The sequence below is a fragment of the Ictidomys tridecemlineatus genome, chromosome 3, assembly GCF_052094955.1.
Source record: "Ictidomys tridecemlineatus isolate mIctTri1 chromosome 3, mIctTri1.hap1, whole genome shotgun sequence".
Taxonomy (NCBI): Eukaryota; Metazoa; Chordata; class Mammalia; order Rodentia; family Sciuridae; genus Ictidomys; species Ictidomys tridecemlineatus.
The window spans coordinates 75,081,013-75,101,598 of NC_135479.1; the positions used below are offsets into that span (position 1 = coordinate 75,081,013).

Consider the following 20,586-nt stretch of genomic DNA (forward strand, 5'->3'; position numbering starts at 1 on the left):
AAGACCCACTACTTGGGGCCAAGGTTCAAAGGGGAGCAGTATGGCTCCCTTTTAGTTGCTAGCACTATCCATGCAGGTAACAAGTGCCCTAAAGTAATAGGAATGGTGACAAGTGCTGACCAGAGACTAGCTATCATCTAGAAGGCTCTGGTGTATTCCACATGGCCTGAAGTCTCCATGCCACTTGAAGCACACAGAGCCCTGCTCCTGGACTACCATGGGTACCATGACCCCCAATGAAGGAAAGATTGTGTTTCCCAGAGCTGGAAGACACAGTCTCAATTATTGTGTGCATTGTGAGCAAGAACCAGAAGGTGTAAGACATCCAGATATACACCAATAATCACATGTGTGCTGACCAATAACAACTACCCCCCAAAAAAGTAACTACAAGGTTAAACAAATTCCAAAGGACAATGAAGTAACCCTAATAGTCTAAGTGCCACTGATCACCCCGCCTTACATTTTCTGCAGCAATGCCAGACAGCCTGGACAGAGCCTCGCACAGGTCAGAGACGGCCCCCATCAGTGGCACAGTCACACGGTACTGCAAAGGGAGAGATGGTCAAGGTAACAGGGGTACTCTATGGGGCAGGGAAATAACTTGGGAGAAGGAAGTATCATTGGGGCAGAGGCCCTTCCAGAGTCAGTAGATGGAGAGGTCAGGGTACAGATGAGTCAGTAGCAAAGCACCAGAAAAAATAGGCAAGTCATCAAGATGAACACCACTCACTCAAGCAACACAGCATGGGAGCTGAGCCTTCTCTTCCCCTTCTAAAGGCTGCTAAACACTTCCCTTCTTTCCTCTGCTCTCTCTTAATTTTTGTGGTGCTGGGGACTGAACCCAGGGGCCTCATCCATGCAAGGCAAGCACTCTACCAATGAGCTATAACCTCAGCCCACACTGCTTTATTTTATTCTTCACTTTCTGGAATAGTTTACATCTCCCTTTAAAGAATTATTAAAATAATACAAATTGCCATCTGGTTCTATATATCACCTTTTTTTAGAGATAGAAACTAAAAGCACACATCTATAATCCCAATGACTCAAAAGAATAGGCAGGAGGATCTCCAGTTCAAGGGTAGTCTGAGCAACTTAGGAAGACCCTGCCTCAAAATTTTAAAAAAATTGTATTTATTTTTTTAAATTTATTTTTATGTGATGTTGGGGATCAAACACAGTGCTTCATACATGCTAAGCAAGCACTCTACCACTGAGCCACAACCTCAGCCCTAAAAACATTTTTTAAAAAGGGGAAAGGAGAGGGCTGGGATTGTGGCTCAGTGGTAGAGGACTTGCCTAGCATATGTGAGGCCCTGGGTTCGATCCTCAGCACCACCTAAAAATAAACAAATAAAATAAAGGGATTGTGTCCATCTACAACTAAAAAATATAAATATTAAAAAAAGAGGGGGGGAATGTAGCTCTGTGGCAGAGTACCCCTGGGTTCAATCCTCTACTCCAAAGGAGAAGAGAGAGGAAAAAAGAAACTAAAGAGAAGACTAAGCAATATATCAGGATGTGAGCAATCAAGAAAACTGAACACTAAGATACTGGTCACACCTCACATCTGGCCTCTTTTTCTGGCCAAGTTCTTCAAGCTAATCTAAGAACAGAACTGACAAAGGAAAGTACCCACTTTGGGTTTCTCAACATTCAGATTCAAGGACCACTTAGCAGATTAATCAGGCTATCACAGTGACATGAATAGAAACATGGGCAAAAAAGTGATAAAGAATCCCCTAAGACCGTCACAACAGGTCTTGAATGACAAGGGATTACACCAAGGTCTGATAGAGGTCAACAGCATAAACAGAGACAAACCCAAGTTTCCAAAGCAACAGATGAAAACGATCCCACCAGGGCCTGGAGACCACTCACATAAAGGGGTGTCATGACGATGCAGATTCTATTACCTGAGTTGGTCTGCAGCAAGGGTCAGCAGGAACAAGGAAGACCTCCATTACTCGATCCTTCTTCATGGGTAGTGGAAGAGTTAGGTAGCAAAATGGATCAAAGGTGACAGAAACCTTAGCACATTCTGGGCAAACCAAAGTAGATTTGAAAAGGCCATGAAAAGTGTCCACAATCACAGAATCATTCCTCAACCTGTGATTCTCCCAGGCTTCCTTTGCCACCACCTGGATGAAAAGAGAAAAGATAAGTAGAACATTCTCAACCTCTCAGTCCTTTTTCCCTACATCTAGAACGAGTCATAGCAAATACTGTGAGATACACTGAGAAGTTGTCTATGTAGCCAAGAGCATGTCAAGGCAAACAAGGCCAGGACTGCTCTTAGCTGTAACATTCACAAAAAACACCAGCTCTATGTCCAGTGACATGTTTAATAAGGTGCTGACAGAGAATCTATAGGACACAAGGGGCACTCAGAGTACCATGGGCACAAAGAGCTGACCAGAGCAAGGACTACCTCCTGGGTCCTGTCTTGTCTTTTCTCTCTCCTTCCTTCTATCATGAATTTTTGCAGTATTGAGGACTGAACCTAGTGGCAGGAGGATTTCAAGTTCAAAGCCAACCTTAGCAACTTAGTGAGGACCTAAGCAACTCAGCAAGATCTTGCCTCAAAATATAAAAAAAGGCTGGGGATGTGCTCAGTGGTTAAGTGCCCCTGGATTCAATCCCCAGAACCAAAAAAAAAAAAAAAAAAAACAGTCCAAGTTGTCCAGGCTACCTCAAACTTACGATCTGTCTGCCTCAGCATCTCAAGTATCTGGGATTACATGTGTATGCCATTGTATAAACCAGAGATTGATTTTAATGAGAGCAGTTACAACCTTAAGGGTTCACTCCACAGTTGTTTTTTGTTATTTGAAGTACAGTTTTCAGAGTGCCCTAGTCTCTAATTAGCCTATGAAATACTAAATAAACTGACTCATTTCTGACATCAGGACCACCTCCAGTAATTCAGAAAACAAAAAAGGGAGTATAGTTAGCCCCCTTTGACCTGGAATGCATTTCCCTACCAGAGTCCACCCTCCTATCACTATCAACAATGAGAGGCAATGTGAGCCCTGGCACTAACACTCCAAGACCAGAAGATTGTCCTCACAATGTCAATAGGAGGCAACTTTTGGATATTATTATGTAGATTGTTTCAATATCATACCGCATCTGGTCGCCCATTGGCATCCTTTGGCTCCAGGTAAGGTTTCTTCTTTACTCGGTTCAGGTCTTCATGCAATCCATCTAGAATAAAGGCTAACAGCTCCTGAGAATCTTGTTGTTGGTAGCCAGAAAACTGAGGGGCAAAACGTCCCACTTGGGTCTACAACAAAAGCAACTATATTAGAAGGCATAATATATAAAGAACCAGTGAAGTAGAGAGACAGTGATTATCAACAACAGTTTTAAAGAGTTAGCTAGGACAAGAGGGAAAACACCACCTACTTGAGTAGCCCAATTAACTCCTAAAGAACCTAACAGAGGTCAATGGTGCCCATCAAAGAGAAGGCTCAGAACAGAGAGCAAGGACAGCTAGGGATTTAGAACCTGGGCTACTTCCTTATAATGGAGGTGAGGATCATCACTCTCAGTAGCCACACCTAAGTACTAAGACAAATCCCTCTCTAATGTCCTTTTCTTTAGTTTAAACTCCAGAACAATGTTAGAAATGATACCTGCATCAGCTAGATGAATCCTCTTGCACATAATAGTCCTCATGTGTCCAGATAATTGACTACCCAGTATTGCTCTCCACAAGCAATCCTTGGACTGTGGATACCAATTAGCAGCAACAGCATTACCTAGGGCCTCAGTATAAATGTACATTCTCAGGCCCAACCCCAGACCCATTTAATCAGAAACTCCAGAGATGGGCCCAGCAGTCTGTATTGTAATAACCCTTTCCAGAGATTCTGATGTATACTAAAATCACTATTCTACACCTGTGTTGTCTAATACCATAGCCACTAACTGCATTTGGCTATTCAAATTTAAAAGAATTAAATTAAATTCAGGGACTAAAGTATAACTCAGTGGTAGAACGTGTGCCTACCAGGTACAAGGCCCTCGGTTCAATTGCCTACACCAAGAGAAAATAAATAAATATATATAATTTCAAATTCAGTTTCTTGGTTCTGCTAACAGCTCAAAATGCCCAGTGGCACTTGAACTAGTGCCTATTACCAGACAGTGCAGATATAAAATATGAGGAAGTTAAGCTGCTCAAACATCCCCTAAATATCACCTGCCAATTATTTATTTATATTAGATTAAGCCCAGTGTGTTTCACACAGTTCTAGTTTCTTTATGACTTATTATATGAATAATAATTTACTTCTATTTCCCAGAGATTAATGTGTCCAAGGGGATGAAAGAGAATTAATTTTCAATTTCAGCAAGCTACTTGAGATTTTTTTCTTTCTTTCTTTTTCTTTTGTGATACTGGGGAACCAGGGCCTAACACATATTAGACAAGTGCTCTACCAGTGACCTAAACCCCCAGCCTGAATTTTCATTTTCTCATTGAGCTAAGATGCTATTTTCTTTTCCTTTTTCTGAATCAAAAATGTGCAAATCTTTTTTTACCATGTGCTTCCTGAAAACTCCTTGAACCCCACCAGTGCAGGTTAAGTAGGGTTCCTCAGATTTCAACTTATGGGGACAAGGCACTTTCCCTTAGCAGAGAAGAAGGAAAGGAAAAAAAAAAACATTTAGGGCTATGGAAAGCCCAAGCTGCTCCAAGGCCCAGTGCAGTTCATTATCTCCTTCCCAAATCTTACTAGCTGAGGGACCTGAGTGAGAACTGCTCCTCACATCACCTTCTGAGAAAATCAACTCAATTCCTAACTGAGGGGTGGGGTGGGGATAACTCAGACCACAGAGATATAGGGTTCAGGCTCAGGGATCCTGGGAATAGCCTTCACATAATCCTGGAAGTTAAACTGAATTTTTATGGTCTTGGTTTAGGACACTGAATGTAAACACTGCCACCACAGAATATACTATTCTGAGCAATCAAGTGAACTCCTGGGGCATCGCAGGCTAGATGTGGGCATTAAGGGCACTTAAGTGTTTGCTAAATGACAATAAAGAAGGGTTCAATATTATGGTGCTTTCAGTATTAGATCTCACCTTAATCTCAAATGAAAGTAAAGGGATGCCTCATTACAACACTAACCCACTCTTCTCAAAAAAGGAAAACAGAAATGCATAAGTCAGCTTACTTTGAACATTCGAGGCGCCACATGAGCATCCCTTCCAGACCACATCTGCTTAATGAGCTCTGCATAGGCCTCTGCAATCTCCCCTTTCATGCCCAGAGGATTGTCTCTGTTGATTTCCGCTTCATATTCATCTTTGAGAAAGTAGTCAGTCAGTGGTGCAGTGTTGCTTAGGCACTGAAACAGAATATGATTAGAGCTTACACCTCTTCAAGTGAACTTACAGAAACAAGATAAACCAAGTTCTAGAAGCTGGGATTGTGGCTCAGCAGTAGAGCGCTTGCCTAGCATGCTCGTGGCCCTGGGTTCGATCCTAGGCACCACATAAAAATAAATTAATGAAATAAATGTATTGGGTCCAACTACAACTAAAATACAATAAACAAAACAAAGACTTTGGAATATTGAACATGCCTAATCCAAAAATTTTAAATCCAAAATGCTCTGAAATCTTAAAACTTTGTGAGCACTCAAGAAATTTCAGAGCCAGATGTGTGGTATATGCTTATTATCCCAGCTGTTCAGGATGCTGATGAAGGAGGATCACTTGAGATAAGAGTTTGAGGCCAACGTGGGTAACATAGTGAGAATCTCATAAATAAATAAATAAATCCCAAAAAAGTTCTGGAGCAATTTTTTTTTTAAAAAAAGTTGTAGTTGGACACAATACCTTTACTTTATTTATTTATTTTTATGTGGTGCTAAGGATCACACCCAGGACCTCAACTATGCTAGGCAAGCACTCTACTGCTGAGCCACAACCCCAGCCCCTGTGGAGCACTTTGGACTGCTCAATTTGTATTTACATCTACAGTTATAAAGTTTCTCATTATTATTACCCTAACTCAACAGCTAAATAAAGTGGAAAGTACAAAGAGCTGAGAAAACATATCAATAAAAAGTCAAATCTCAGCCAGGCTTGGTGGCACATGCCTGTAATCCAAGCAACTTTGGAAACTGAGGCAAGAGGATCTCAAGTTTGAGGACAGCCCAGGCAAGTTAGCCAGTCTCAAAAAATGAAAAGAGATGGGCATGTAGCTCAGTGGTAGGGTACCCCTGGGTTTAATCCACAGTACCACCAGGGGGAAAAAGAACAATGTAAAACCTCAGGGGTCTTTTCTTTAGTACTAGGCTATTTCGCCACAATGGCGAAAAGTTATTTCCAAATCCAAGAGTTACCTAATCTTTAAAAAAAAAAAATCTTCAGAAAAATCAAAATGAGAATTTTCCCTTACCCAAAAAGGCTTGAGTTTTGTACTTGATTTCTGGGAAATAAACATATTTATCCCAGAAGACTATGCCTAATAGGAGTGTGTCTATGTGGCCTTGGATTATACTAGATACACTAACAGCATGACTTCTGGGTTCAGGGAGCTTACTACAACTGTATAGTCCTAGAATAAAAGCTACCACTGAGGAAAGACCAGCAAATGACTTAAGAGAGTGCTGTGGGTTGCATAAAATCATTCCACTGGGCAATTAATCTATCATATCTATATAAAGAAGCTCCCCCAAAATTATGGCTATTGAAGCTCAGGTGAGATTCCATGGTTGGTAGTACTCTGTGTATCATCATTATATGTCAGTGCCAGTAAAGTCATGTGTCCTGATTCCATAGAGAGAGAACAACAGAAGCTCAACCATTTGGAACCCTGCTGAATTCTGCTCTATTTATTTCTCCCCTTGGCTGATTTTATTATGTAACTTTTCCCTATAATAAAGCATTATCATCGAGCTGGGGATGTGGCTCAAGCAGTAGCGCGCTCGCCTGGCATGCATGAGGCCCGGGGTTCGATCCTCAGCACCACATATAAAAACAAAGATGTTGTGTCTGCCGAAAAACTAAAAAAATAAATATTAAAAAAATTCTCTTTAAAAAATTTTAAAAATAAAGCATTATCATGAATTTAACAGCTTCATATGACTTCTGTAAATACTTCTAGCAAATTATCAAAACTGTGGGTAGTCTCAGGAACCCCCACATTTGCAGTTGGCATCAGAATTGAGGGCAGTCTTCAGAACTGATGCCCTTTTAACTTTGTAGCTGTGCCCTAACTGATTGCAACCCATGTTTATCATAGTACTATCATATTATATATGCCTAATAAATATTTGAAGAACAAATAAGGGCCAAAAGGGAGGATTTTAGGATTTCTCCAGTGATAGGCATGAAGTAAGCATGGGGTCTTTGGTTAAAAAAAAAAAAAAAAAAAAAAAAGGTAAACCTTCAGTAAGGAATAACTGAGATTGGTACCTGCTGTAAGTTTCCTTATCCTATCAGAGACCAACCAGATAGGTACTTCAAAACTCTTAGGGAGTTTATAACCTAATGGTTAACAAAAATTCAAAATATTTCTATTGTAAAACCAAACACAGAATTAAATAAGACATTCTGGGGCCACAAACACTGTGGAGGCCATTCTGAACCAACCACTGGGAGCTGTCCTGGCAGAATGCTAAAGCGCTAAAAGTAAACAAGTTGAGGACCCTAAGAAAAGATCCACTTAGCACTAGCAGACCATTCCCACCCAAGCCTCATGACACCCTGATGTTCAGATGGCAGCTCTCCCCTCTACCTGCAAAGCAGAGTTCATGAAGCAGGTGTTCCCCAGGTTTCCAAGTCCGCAGAGCCCAGGCTGTACATGAGATGATGAGGGCTCCTGACAAGTATATGAAGCAGAGAAGCCAGATCCACTGAAAAACACAACCCATATCAACAATAAAAGCAAGTGTTGCCCACATGACTTCAGGATGCCTTTGGGGGCTCCATTGGGGCCTCTAGAACTTGTGTCTGGTATTAGCCCCATGATATAAATTCTCTCTACCCACCTCTTCACACCTCCAGACCTGTACCCTGCCCATGACTTGACATGCTAGCAGGTTGTAAACATATCCTTAAGAAGAGAAATATATTTGAATTTTTATATCCTTTGAGAAGGCTGTTAGACTACTTCAGGGAAGAACATTCTGGTTACCAAAATCAAAAGCATGCATCTGCCATAGCCCACCAGGCCACACCCAACCTTGACTAAGCCTGAGTTCATGCATACTCCTTCCTCACTAGTTCTTTCCACCTTGTCTATGCTATCTGAAGGTGGTCCTGAAAGACTTGGAGAAAGGATCCCACAGGATAAATAGATAGGGCTCTTCCACAGCTGCAAATCATCCCCTTATTGCTAATCTGGCATATGGCCAGTCTATCCTTCCAAAATAAATACACTGTGCCCCCACAATCACCAGTGACTTAGGCTATGGGGAAAACACCATCCTGTAGGACAATAAGCAATGTAAGTCAGAAGTAGGAGGCACACTTAAGACTGTATGAAAAGTAGTGAGAGACCACCTGCAACCCATTCCTAGGGGGAGCTCTGATCCCATGATGCTTAGCCTAACAACAGATGAGAACTCCAGATACAGTCTGCAAATGGACTCAGAGGAAGGGAAGCAAAGTGAAATGGCCTGCTCTTACCCCCTGCTGACACCGGAACTGTGCATCCCAGAGGTGTTAGTGCTATCACCATTTGCAATGGGAGAGGCAGACACTGAGGAATAGGGACTTGCTGATGATTTTGGAGAGGTAGTAAAATTTCTGCTAGGCACAGTGCTTGATCTGGGAGAGAGAAGCAGAAACAATGCTACTGATTTTTTGCAAAGTGCAAGCCCTATTTAATGCCTTAGGACTTTTTTCAAGAAATAAATGTTCTCCATATTCAATCAGTTAAAATAAGCTGCAAAAGTCCTATTTTTATAATTCTTCAAGATAAATTAAGTTCAGAAATTAATTAATCTTCAGGTCTCATTAGCCTACATGGTCATGTAGGTCATGTACTGAATCTTCCAGTGCAATATACCACAAGGTTGAACTTCAGGGCATTCTGATTTCATTTATAAATTACAAGTTTTTCTGAAATTTTAAGTCTTACCAGTGAAAGGCACAGAAAAATGGCAATAAGACTTCTCTCAAGGGCTGAGATTGTGGCTCAGTGGTAGAGTGCTGCCTAACACACGCGGGGCCCTGGGTTCGATCCTCAGCACCACATAAAAATAAATAAATGGAATAAAGGTATTGTGTCCAACTTAAAAAAAAAAAAAAAAGACTTCTCTCAAAATAATTGACACAGAGGCATGGTGGTACACACCTATAATCACAGCAGCTCAGTAGGCTGAGGCAGGAGGATCATGGGTTCTAAGCCAGCCTCAGCAATTTATTGAGGCCCTGAGCAACTCAGTCAGATCCTGTCTCTAAATAAAGTACAAAAAGGGCTAGGAATGTGGCTCAGTGGTTAAGCACCCCTGGGTTCAATCCCTGGTACCAAAAGGAAAAAAAACACTTGACACAGGAACTAAGGTTGTAGTTCAGTGGTAGAGCACTTACCTAGCACAAAGTGAGGCACTGGGTTCAACCCTTAGCACCATATAAAAAATAAATAGAAAGATATTTAAAAAACAAAATTAATTATTTAAAATACTTGACACAAGTCAGAGGTAGAGCTTCAGACCTGTGATCCCAGTTATTCAGAAAGCTAGGACTAGAGGTCTACAATTTTGAGGTCAGTGTCAGCAAATCAGTGAGATTATCTCATATATTTTTATTAAAAGCCAGTCATGGTAGTGCACACCTATAATTACAGTAACTTGTGAGGCTGAGGCAGGAGGATTTCAAGTTTGAGGCCAGCCTGGGAAACTTAGTGAGAACCTATCTCAAAATAAAAGAGCTGGGGGTGTTGGAGTTGTGGCTCAGTGGTGGAGTGCTCACCTACCATGGTGAGGCACGGGGTTCGAGCCTCAGCACCACATAAAAATAAAATAAAGGTATTGTGTTCACCTACAACTAAAAAAAGTGCTGGGGGGCTGGGGCTGTAGCTCAGTGGTAGAGTGCTTGCCTAGTATGTGTGAGGCACTGAGGTTTGATCCTCAGCACTACATATAAATAAATAAATTAAATAAAGGTATAAAAAATATAATAAACAGCTAGGGATGTGACTCAGTAGTAGAGTGCCCCTGGGTTCAATCTCTAGTATAGGGAAAATAAGAGATAAAAAGGATTGGGGTGGGGGCTGGGATTGTGGCTCAGCGGTAGAGCGCTCGCCTAGCATGGGTAGGGCTCAGGTTTGATCCTCAGCACCACATAAAAATAAAGGCACTATGTTGTGTCCATCTACACCTAAAAAAATATTAAAAACAACAACAACAACAAAAAAGGATTGGCTCAGTGCTGCAGTGTTTCCCTAGCATGCATAAGGTCCTGGGTTTAATACCCAGCAGAAGGGAGGGAGGGAGGGAGGGAAAGGAAGGAAGAAGGAAGGGAGAGAGGGAGGAAATAAATGCCTGACAAATGGCAATTATTTTTTGGTGCTGGGAATCTAATCTAGGAACACTTTACCACTGAGCTACCCCCAACCCTTTCTTATTTTTCATTTTGAGACAGATTTTGCTAAACTGCGCAAGCTGGCCTCAAACTTGCAACCTTGCCTCAGCCTCTGGAAGCCATTTAAGGGAAATTGCTTTTGGTTTTTCACATTTGCCAAATGTGAGTAATCTCTATGTTTCAAATTCACATTTCAATATTTTTCACAGACTCTTATTTCAGATTCTACTTTCAGATTAATTAATCTATAGTTAACTGCCCCAAATCTGAAACTGCTACCTAGTCTATCAATATCATAGACTGCATAAAACAGAAGAAAGCGAATCTTTCGGCTTTGTTTCAAATATGTGCAACTGTGATTTTCCTTCTACAACACTGGTTATTTTTACTATGGGAACAATTTTACTATGATACTCTCCTGCAAAGAAATATATAAGCTGGGTACACACACCTATGATCCCAGAAACATGGGAGTCTGAGGCAGAAGAATCGACAAGTTCAAGGCTAGCGTCAGCAACTTTCTGAGATCCCATCTCAAAATTTTAAATAAATAAATAAATTTAAATTTCTTTTTTTCTTTCTTTCTTAAGATACTGGCCTCACTATGTTGTCCAAGGTTTTTCTCAAACTCCTGGACTCAAGCAACCTTCTTGCTTCAGCCTCCCAAGTAGCTGGGATTATAGGCATATACCACTGGACTCAGCTGTCATAAAACTTTGTATTAGAGTATTTCATTAAAAGGTATTTAAGTCATGAATGTATAAAAATCAAAGAAATTGTAACAAGTGAATATCGCTATATAACCAGTACCCAGACCAAAAACAGGGCAGCATCAACCCCCCAAGCATTCTTCCCAGGCTTCTTACAGTCAAAGTTCTTCCCAAAGCTAACAACCAACCTGACCTCCCCAGAGATTATTTTGCCTATTAAGTTTTATATCAACAGAATCATATCCTGCTTTATGTCCAGCTTCTCTCTTTTAACATTATATAGAAACTCACTCATGTTGCTGTGCACTGATGTACTGAAATCCACTGTATATGTACACAGCAACTTATCATGGATTGTTGGAGGACTCTGGATTAACTCCAAAATTCATGACTATGACAAACAATGCTGTTGTGAACAACCTTGAACATGTCCTTAAGTGAACATGGGATGTGTTTTTGTTAGCTGTATGCCTAGGAGTAGGAAACTCAAATTGTAGAATATGTATAAAGTTCTAAAAAAATATATATTGGGAATTGAACCCAGAAGTGTTCTACCACTGAACTACAACCACAACCCCTTTTATTTTGAGACTGAGTCTTGCTAAGTTGCCCAGCTTGGCTTTGAACTTGTCATCCTCTTGCCTCAGCCTCCAAAGTAGCTGGGATTATAGGCATTTACCACTTTGCCTAAGTGTGTTTCTCTCTTTTTTTTTCCTGGCATTGTTCTTTTCTTATCTTGAAATTCTAGATATATATAATTTGTAAGACAAATGTATTGTTAATATCTTCTTTCACGCTGTGGCTTTCCTTTTTACTCTCTGATGAACATCTTTATTTTTTTGGTACCAGAGATTGAACCCAGGGGCACTTAACCACTGAGTCATATCCCCAGCCCTTTTTATATTTTTACAGGGTCTCACTGAATTGCTTAGGGGCTTGACAAGATGCTGAGGCTGGCTTTGAACTCACAATCCTCCTGGCCTCAGCCTCCCTAGTTGCTGGGATTACAGGCATGCACCACCACACCTGGAAATAAATTCTTAATTATGTTGATGATGTAGACTGAAACCAGGGCCTTGTTTATGCACTTTCATCCTCTTGTCCCTGTCATTTTCTCTCTACCACCTCCTTACCTCCTGCTCTTCAACCTCTACTTCCTATCATCCCTCAGGATCTAGCCACACAAAGTCCTATTGGTTTTCAACCAGGCCTGCTTCAGCTCAGGACATCTGCAGCTGCTGTTTCTTCTGATTAATGATGTTATTTGTTCCTATTGAGTACCTCAATCCATGCTGACTCCCTTAATTCCAAGATGGCTATCTTCAAATGAATCCTGGTTAAATCTGTCCCATTCCAAAGGCTACAGCTCACTAATTCTCTTCCCACATTTTTATCCACAATGTTCATAAGTCACTGGAAACACATTTTTCTTATTTATCTTTTATTCTGCTCCTTGAGATAAAGACTTGGTATTTACCATATCCTCAGTACGAACAACAGTATCTAGTACCATGTAAGAGAGTGGAGAAGAGAATGTACCTCAGGAATTCCACTCTGCACTTACTGCCTATTGGCCACACCTTAATAGGAGACTAACCTTCAGGAAGTCTCAACAAGGCACTGCTCTTTTCCAAAAACTGCCTCTTAAACAGAATCTCTCAGGTCTCAGGGTATGAGAAGGATAGGGAGAAACTAGGCTGAGAAGAGAAAAAGGTGCAGTTAAGTCTCCCCTGGGGGCTGGGATTATGGCTCAGTGGCAGAGCTCTTGCCTAGCACATGTGAGGCACTGGGCTCAATCCTCAGCACCACATAAAAAAATAAATAAATAAAATGAAAGCATGGGTTCATCTGCAATTAAAAAAAAAAAAAAAAAAAGTCTCCCCTGACCAGTATACCCAGCTTTCTTTTGCCCTGAGCTACCAGTTCTGTCTCACAGGCTGCAATCTAAACACCTTCTCTCTACCCAGAGGGGTTTCTTTCAATTATTTGGCATTTTCAGCTCAAAATGGGATTGTCTGACTTGGTTTGTATATTACTTTCCTGTTGCAGATGTCACAAATTGTCATAAACTCAGTAGCTTAAAATAACACAGATTTATTATCTGCAGTTATGGAAGTCAAAAGTCCAAAATGGTTCTCTCTGAACTAAAATCAAGGCATTGCCCAGGGTGCATGTGTTTGGGGAGGCTTTAGGTACTCCTACAGGCTGCCCATATTCCTTGGCTCATGGCCAGTTGAATTTTTCTCACATTTCACTACCTTGAATCTGCTTCTGTCCTCATACAATTTTGACTCTCCAGCCTTCCTTTAACTCTTAGGACACTTGCAATTATATTGGATCCACCTACATGATCTCTCCATGTCAATATCATTATCTTTTTCTTTATATGGTACCGGGGATTGACTCCAGAGGCACTTTAACACTGAACCACATCTTGCTAACCACATCTTGAGACAGGGTCTTGCTAAGTTACTTAGGGCCTTGCTAAATTGCAGAAGTTGGCCTCGAACTTGCAGATTCTCCCATTTCAGCCTCCCGAGTCACTGGGAAAACAGGTGTGCATCCTTAGGCCTAGCTCATTATCTTTTTTATTTTTTTTTTTAGGTATACATGGACACAACACAATACCTTTATTTTTATGTGATGCTGAGGATCAAACCTGGGCCCCACCCATGCTAGGCGAGCACTCTACCGATGAGCCACAATCCCAGCCCCTCATTATCTTAATTATATATGCAAAATCCCTTTGTAATCTATTTGTAAATTCTGAGGATTAGAATATGGACATTTTGGGGGGCATTATTTTTCCTATCCCAGCTATTTTTGCCAACTTATCAGGAAACAGTAACTGAGCTTTCTAAGAACCAGAGTCCATGGCTGAACTTCAAGAGATCTGTAAAATCCTTGAAAATGTTTGCAATCTGTAAAATTCCCAAATATTCTGAATATCTATGCATGTTTCTCAAGATGGCTTTTTGTTTTCATGACATTCAAATGAGCTATGAACATATCACTATATTACAAAGTCCAAGTCCTAAAAAAAGGAAGAGAGCAGATCCCAACACTGTCCCTATAACTATTGGAGCATAGACATAATTTCCCAATCTTACACTATAAGGCAAGTTCAACACTTTTTTCTCTTTGAAGGACATGCACAATTCCACATATTTCATGAATATCTAAAATAACTATGCCTGGAGTCCCAATTTGTTTAATTTATGTGGTACTGAGGTTGGAACTCAAGGGAAGCCTCCCATCAAGCTACATCCTCAGTCCTTTATTATTTTGAGTCTACGTTCACACTTGTGATCCTCCTGTCTCCTGAGTTGCTGGGATTATGGGCACGTGCCAATGCACCTGACTAGAGTTCCAGTTTAGTATCTGAACAATACCCCTGTAACCATGAGTAACAGGACACTACGCAGAGTGGGGTGGGATCAAACTATCACCTTTAAGTCATATAAGACCTCATGCATAATCCCTCTTCTTTTCCTTCACAGTCCCTAACCATAGGTGGAAAAATAAAGGATCTTGAAAAAAATCAAAGTCATCTCTTGCTAGAGCAGTCAATGTCAGATCCTGCCCCTTGTCTTTCTCCTTCTCTCATTCTCAATAAGCAAAGGCTTGTGGCCTTGCTGAGACACACTGACAGGTTTCCCTTAGATGAATGCTCAGAATGCTGCTTACCAAGAGCTTGTATCTTCATCCAAGACTAAACTGCATGATTTTTCCATCTGATTCAGAACCATTTTTCTAAGTACAACTGCCTTAGAAAAGAATGTCTCTATTACACCTGTGAGCCCAGCCACATGGGAGAAAACATTCACTTACTTTGACTGCAGGGTCTGCCTGGGCCATGTGCCATCTTCATTTTGGGGCTCAATTACTAGCACCTGAGTGAAAGGGGAAACCAAATGAGGAGAGTGCAATCCACCCCACTCCTGACATGCTTATAGCCAGAAGCTTTTTGGTCAAATACCCTGGACAGAGCTGCCTGTTTGAGCATAGCCTGGGCCCTCCTACCTGACCCTGGTAGAGCCCAGCATCTTGGATAGTGTTGTCTAGTTTGCTCAACTGCTCGTAGGTGTTGCTCATGTATTTGTTCCAGAGCCGTGTTTCACGCTCCGCAGGGATGTTGAACAGCTTCCGCATCTCCTTCTCGATGGTTGCTAGGGTGCAGAAACATTACTCAGAGCTTTCTACCAATACAAGACTAAAGACAGCCAAGGCAAACCAATGCTCATCCTCTTTCCTTTTCAGATGCTCACATGTACTTGGAACAAAAGTTCTGACAGAACCTCGGCCCTCTGGTAACTCCTGAAGACCCCCTCTTGCACTTGTACACCCAAAAACTTTCCTTAGGCTTCTCTGATAATTTAGGTCATATTTCTAGCAAGGACACACATAGAAAGTGAGAAACAGAGTTCAGTGTGATAGCACCTGCCTGTAATGCCAGAGGCTGAGGTAGGAAGATCACAAAATCAAGCCCAGCCGGGCAACTGAGCCAGAACTGGGTATATAGCTCAGTGGTAAAGTGCCCCTGGGTTCAATCCCCAATATTGCCACAAAAAAAAAAAAAAAAAAAAAAAAGCAGTGCTGTGGTAGTGTGGCTGAGTTATAGAGCACTTTCCTAGCATGCATGAAATCCTACGTTCAATCCCCAGAATAAAGAAAAAAGTAGGGCTGGGGATGTGGCTCAAGCGGTAGCGCGCTCGCCTGGCATGCATGCGGCCCGGGTTCGATCCTCAGCACCACATACCAACAAAGATGTTGTGTCTGCCGATAACTAAAAAATAAAAATTAAAAATTCTCTCTCTCTCTCTCTCTCCTCTCCTCTCTCTTTTAAAAAAAAAAAAAAAAAAAAGAAAGAAAAAAGTAAAGGCCTGGGGACATAGCTTGGTTGGTCAAGTGCTTGCCTCACAGGCACAAGGCCCTGGGTTCAATGTCCAGTACCACTAAACAAAAAGTGAAGTTAGGCACAGTGAGCTCACCTACAATCCCAGCTACATGGGAAGCAGAAAGAGGAGGAATGCAAGTTAGAGACCAGTCTTAGCAAATGAGCAAGACCCTATCTCAAAATATCTCAAAATAAAAAGGTTCAGGGATGTGATTCATTGGTAAAATAATAATAATAAATTTTCAAAAATTAAAAAAATTAAGAAGGATTCTCTTTGGAGTTAAAACAGATGTGGGGGGACTGGAGTTGTGTCTCAGTGGTAAAGCACTCACCTGGCATATGTGAGGCATTGGGTTCGATCCTCAGCACCACATAAAAATAAATAAGTAAATAAAATAAAGGTCCATTGAAAACTAAAAATAAATATTAAAAAAAAGATGGTTTCAGGGGCTGGGGGTGTGGCTCAAGCGGGAGAGCGCTCGCCTGGCATGCGTGCGGCCCGGGTTCGATCCTCAGCACCACATACCAACAAAGATGTTGTGTCCGCCGAGAACTGAAAAATAAATGTTAAAAATTCTCTCTCCCTCCCTCTCTCCTCTCTCACTCTCTTTAAAAAAAAAAAAAAAAAAAAAAAATTTAAAAAAAGATGGTTTCAAAGCTAGCTCTGACACTTTTTTGCTGAAATTGCTATGATGAACAGGTGTGATTGTGTGTGTACACGCATAATGCACATAAACACATATATTTTGGTGCTGAGGATTAAATCTAGGGCCTTGCATACACTACCGCCACTCAGCTAGCTATACCTCAAGTCCCATGCTGAGACTTTTTTAATAAGTTATGTTTAACTTCCCTGACTCTTTTTTTTTTTTTAAAGAGGTAGAGTTTATTTTTTTTTAAGGGGGGGGGGGGAGAGAGAGAGAGAGAGAATTTTTAATATTTTTTTTTTATTTTTTAGTATTTGGCGGACACAACATCTTTGTTTGTATGTGGTGCTGAGGATCGAACCCGGGCCGCCCGCATGCCAGGCGAGCGCGCTACCGCTTGAGCCACATCCCCAGCCCCTGACTCTTCATTTCTTCATCTTTATTACCATATGACAAATGAGCTCAGTATTCTATAGAACATAATTCCCACGTTTGGCTCTCTAAAAGAATCTCCTTAGAGCCAGGTGTGGCAGCCTACACCTGTAATCCAACAGTTTGGGATGCTGAGGCAGGAGGATTATGAGTTCAAAGCCAGTCTCAGCAACTTATCGAGGCCCTAAGCAACTCAGTGAGACCTATGTCTAAGAGACTGGGGAAATAAGTCAGTTGGGAGAATGGTTGACTCTCATGCACAAAGCCCTGGGTTCAATCCCCAGCATCACAATAAATAAATAAATAAAGCAAGCAAGTAAGCAAGCCCTGGTTTGGAAGAAGTTCCTTTAAAAAAAAAAAAAGAAGAAAGAAAGAGAGAGAGAGAGAGAGAGAGAGAGAGAGAGAGAGAGAGAGAGAGAGAGAGAGAGAGAAACAAACGAATGAGCAAGACTGTGTCTAAATAAAATATAAAAATGGGCTGGGTATGTGGCTCAGTAGTTAAGTGCCCCTGGGTTCAATCCCCAGTACCAAAATAAGAAAAATAATCTCCTGAACTGGGCTTGGTGGCACAAGGCTATAATCCCAGCAGTTTAGGAGGTCAATGGAGGAGGATCACAGTTCAAAGTCAGCCTCAGCAACTTATCAAGACCCTGTGTAAAAAAAATAAAAAAGGGAGCTGGGATTGTGGCTTAATGGTAGAGCACTTGCCTAGCATGAGCAGGACCCGGGTTCAATCCTCAGCACCACATTAAAAAATAAAGACATTGTATTGTGTCCATCTATACCTAAAAAATAAATATTAAAATAATAATAATAAAAAAAATAAAAAATAAAAAGGGCTGGGGATAAAAAGCTGCTCAGCATATAAACACCCCTGAGTTAACTCCCTAGTGCCAAAGAAAAAGAAGAAAAGAAAAAAGAATCTCCTGGGCAACAGGTTCCCAGGTCAGGACTGGCCTGAGATGATCTGGACACAGGTCTGAAGACGTGCCCCAGCTTTCCTTTCTATCAGCCACTGTGTCCTGCACTCTCCCCAGATATCTAGAACCCCAGCCCAGCTGCTCACCAATGGTGTCTGCCTTGCTGAAATGGCAACTCAGCACATTGGTGGGGTCGCTGTTCTCACAGAGCTTCAGTTCCAGCAAATACACCTCCACTTTGCAGTGCTTGACAAATAGGCCATGCTCCACAACCTGTAAACAAAAGGCAGGGATGAAGGAGCAGTGGTTCTAAAACTGAACAGTACTGGGAAGAAAGTGTCTCCGTAAGACCAAAAGGAAAAACTTTAGTCATCAGTTTCCCTCAGTAATTAGAGATCAAAAGTACAAACTTTTTCATCTATATGTATAAATTTTTAAAACCATCAGCATCTGTCCTAGGATTTAAGATTTTTTTCCACTCATTAGGGCCAACCATGACAGAACCATTAAATCCTAATTGGATTTAATGCCACATAAAGGCTTCCAGGGAAGTCTCAAGACATCAACTTTGCACAGAAAAGTTACTGTAAACTCCTTAAAATACATGCCTGATGTAGAAGAATTCTCAGTGGTAGAACACATATCTAACATGTTTGAGACCCTGGGTTCAATCCCCAGCACCATAGAATTAAAAAAAAAAAAAAAAAGTAGAGGGGGCTGCATTTGGTGATATAACCTGTAATCCCCGCAACTTGGGAGACTGAGGCAGGAAGATTAAAATTCAAGGCTGGTCTGGGCAACTTACTAAGACCCTGTCTCAAGATTTTAAAAAATAGATAAACAAAAGGGGCTGGAAGAGGCTGAGGCTGTGTAGCTCAGTGGCAGAGTGCTTGCCTAGCATGTGTGAGGCACTGGGTTCCATCCTTAGCACCACATAAAAATAAAAACAAAGGCATTCTGTCCATCTACAATTACAAAAGAAATTTTTTTAAAAAAAAAAAGGGCAGAGGGCTGGGAACTTAGTTCAGTGACATTTCATCTACTACATAAAAGGCTGTAGGCTCAATCCCCAGTTCTGCAAAACAAAATGAAATAACAATTTTTTAAAAGTAAAAAAGGGCTGGGGTTGGGGATTTAGCCAAACTGCCTAGCACAAACAAAGGTCTACGCAATAGTTGAGACCCTTCTCAAAATAAAAAACAAAAAGGGCTGGGGATGTAGCTCAGTGGTAAAGCACCCCTTGATTAAATCTCCAGTACCAAAAAAACAAAACAAAAATAAAAAAGGCTTACTAATTAGAACAAATTAAATAATTATTTAAAGTAAATAAATAGTAAATAAAATTAAAAAGGCTAGAGGGCTGGGGTGATGCAGTTCAGTAATAGCGCACTTTCCTACTACATATGAGGCCCTGGATCTAATCTCCAGTAACATAATAGAAGAAAATAAGAAAACAAAGCTAATTAACTCATCAATTCAGAGTCATACTTGTGCATAAAGCCAGATACTGCACAAAAGGGAAGTCACTATTCACCTTTAGGTGAGATCATGATGCTGCTTCCTCCCTTGGAGAGTTTGTCAAATTAGTGACTAAAAAATATATAAATATGTATAATTATATATAGAAATATATATATCGGGCTGGGGATGTGGCTCAAGCGGTAGCGCGCTCGCCTAGCGTGCGTGCGGCCCGGGTTCGATCCTCAGCACCACATACAAACAAAGATGTGTCCGCCAAGAACTAAGAAAAAATATAAATAAAATGTTAAAATTCTCTCTCTCTCTGTCCCCCTCTCTCTCTCTCACTCTCACTCTCTTAAAAAAAAAAAAAAAGAAAGAGATCCTTACTTGTCCACTTTATAAAAAAAAAATATATATATATATATATATCATTCTTGGCAGAATACTCACACTGCAATACTACTGGCATTTAGGAACATCTTTAGAAGACTAGCATGCCCCTAACCTTTTGATCCCTAATCTTCTCAGGAGTTCAAGAAAGAGGAAAAAAATAGTTATGGCCCAAAATGACTTTTAGATACATTGTATCACTAAAAAAAAAGACGCACCGTACCAGGACAGCAACTCTTTACTACTCAGCTAAGAATACATACCCAACAGAGTAAGAATTTTACCTTGTCCCTAAACATCAGCAGACATGTGAGCTCTTGTGATTTCCGGATAGACAGGACAAGAAAACAACTGTGGGAGACAGGGTGATGGTCTTCTTGTGAGTCTTATCTACCAGAGGTGCTAACAATCTGGGATTCTGCCCTGGGGTTTATATTCCCTCAAGGGGATAATATTCTCTGGGTGTAAATGCCTGATTTTTTTTTGTTTTTTTTTTTTTTGTTTTTTTTTTAAAGAGAGTTGAGAGAGAGAGGGGGACAGAAAGAGAGAGAGAATTTTAACTTTTTTTTTTTTTC

General features: G+C 40.9%; 1 protein-coding gene across 9 annotated transcripts in view; it reads right to left on the minus strand.

Moving 5' to 3' along the window:
* Usp4 (ubiquitin specific peptidase 4) overlaps nucleotides 1-20,586 on the minus strand; it is a 48,671-nt gene that overhangs the window by 16,485 nt on the left and 11,600 nt on the right. For 4 of the 9 annotated variants that reach the window (XM_021727463.3, XM_005326911.5, XM_013359394.4 and 1 more), the window contains 9 exons: nucleotides 18,307-18,433; nucleotides 15,288-15,433; nucleotides 15,096-15,157; nucleotides 8,656-8,796; nucleotides 7,763-7,880; nucleotides 5,190-5,363; nucleotides 3,131-3,289; nucleotides 1,920-2,144; nucleotides 464-547 (listed from right to left, as the gene is read on the minus strand). In XM_021727463.3, the coding sequence (XP_021583138.1) occupies nucleotides 464-547; nucleotides 1,920-2,144; nucleotides 3,131-3,289; nucleotides 5,190-5,363; nucleotides 7,763-7,880; nucleotides 8,656-8,796; nucleotides 15,096-15,157; nucleotides 15,288-15,433; nucleotides 18,307-18,433 (1,236 nt within the window). Of the gene's footprint in view, nucleotides 1-463; nucleotides 548-1,919; nucleotides 2,145-3,130; nucleotides 3,290-5,189; nucleotides 5,364-7,762; nucleotides 7,881-8,655; nucleotides 8,797-15,095; nucleotides 15,158-15,287; nucleotides 15,434-18,306; nucleotides 18,434-20,586 lie in introns of those variants that run through there. The other 5 variants (XM_040269699.2, XM_040269698.2, XM_078043165.1 and 2 more) reach the window with 3 other exon arrangements.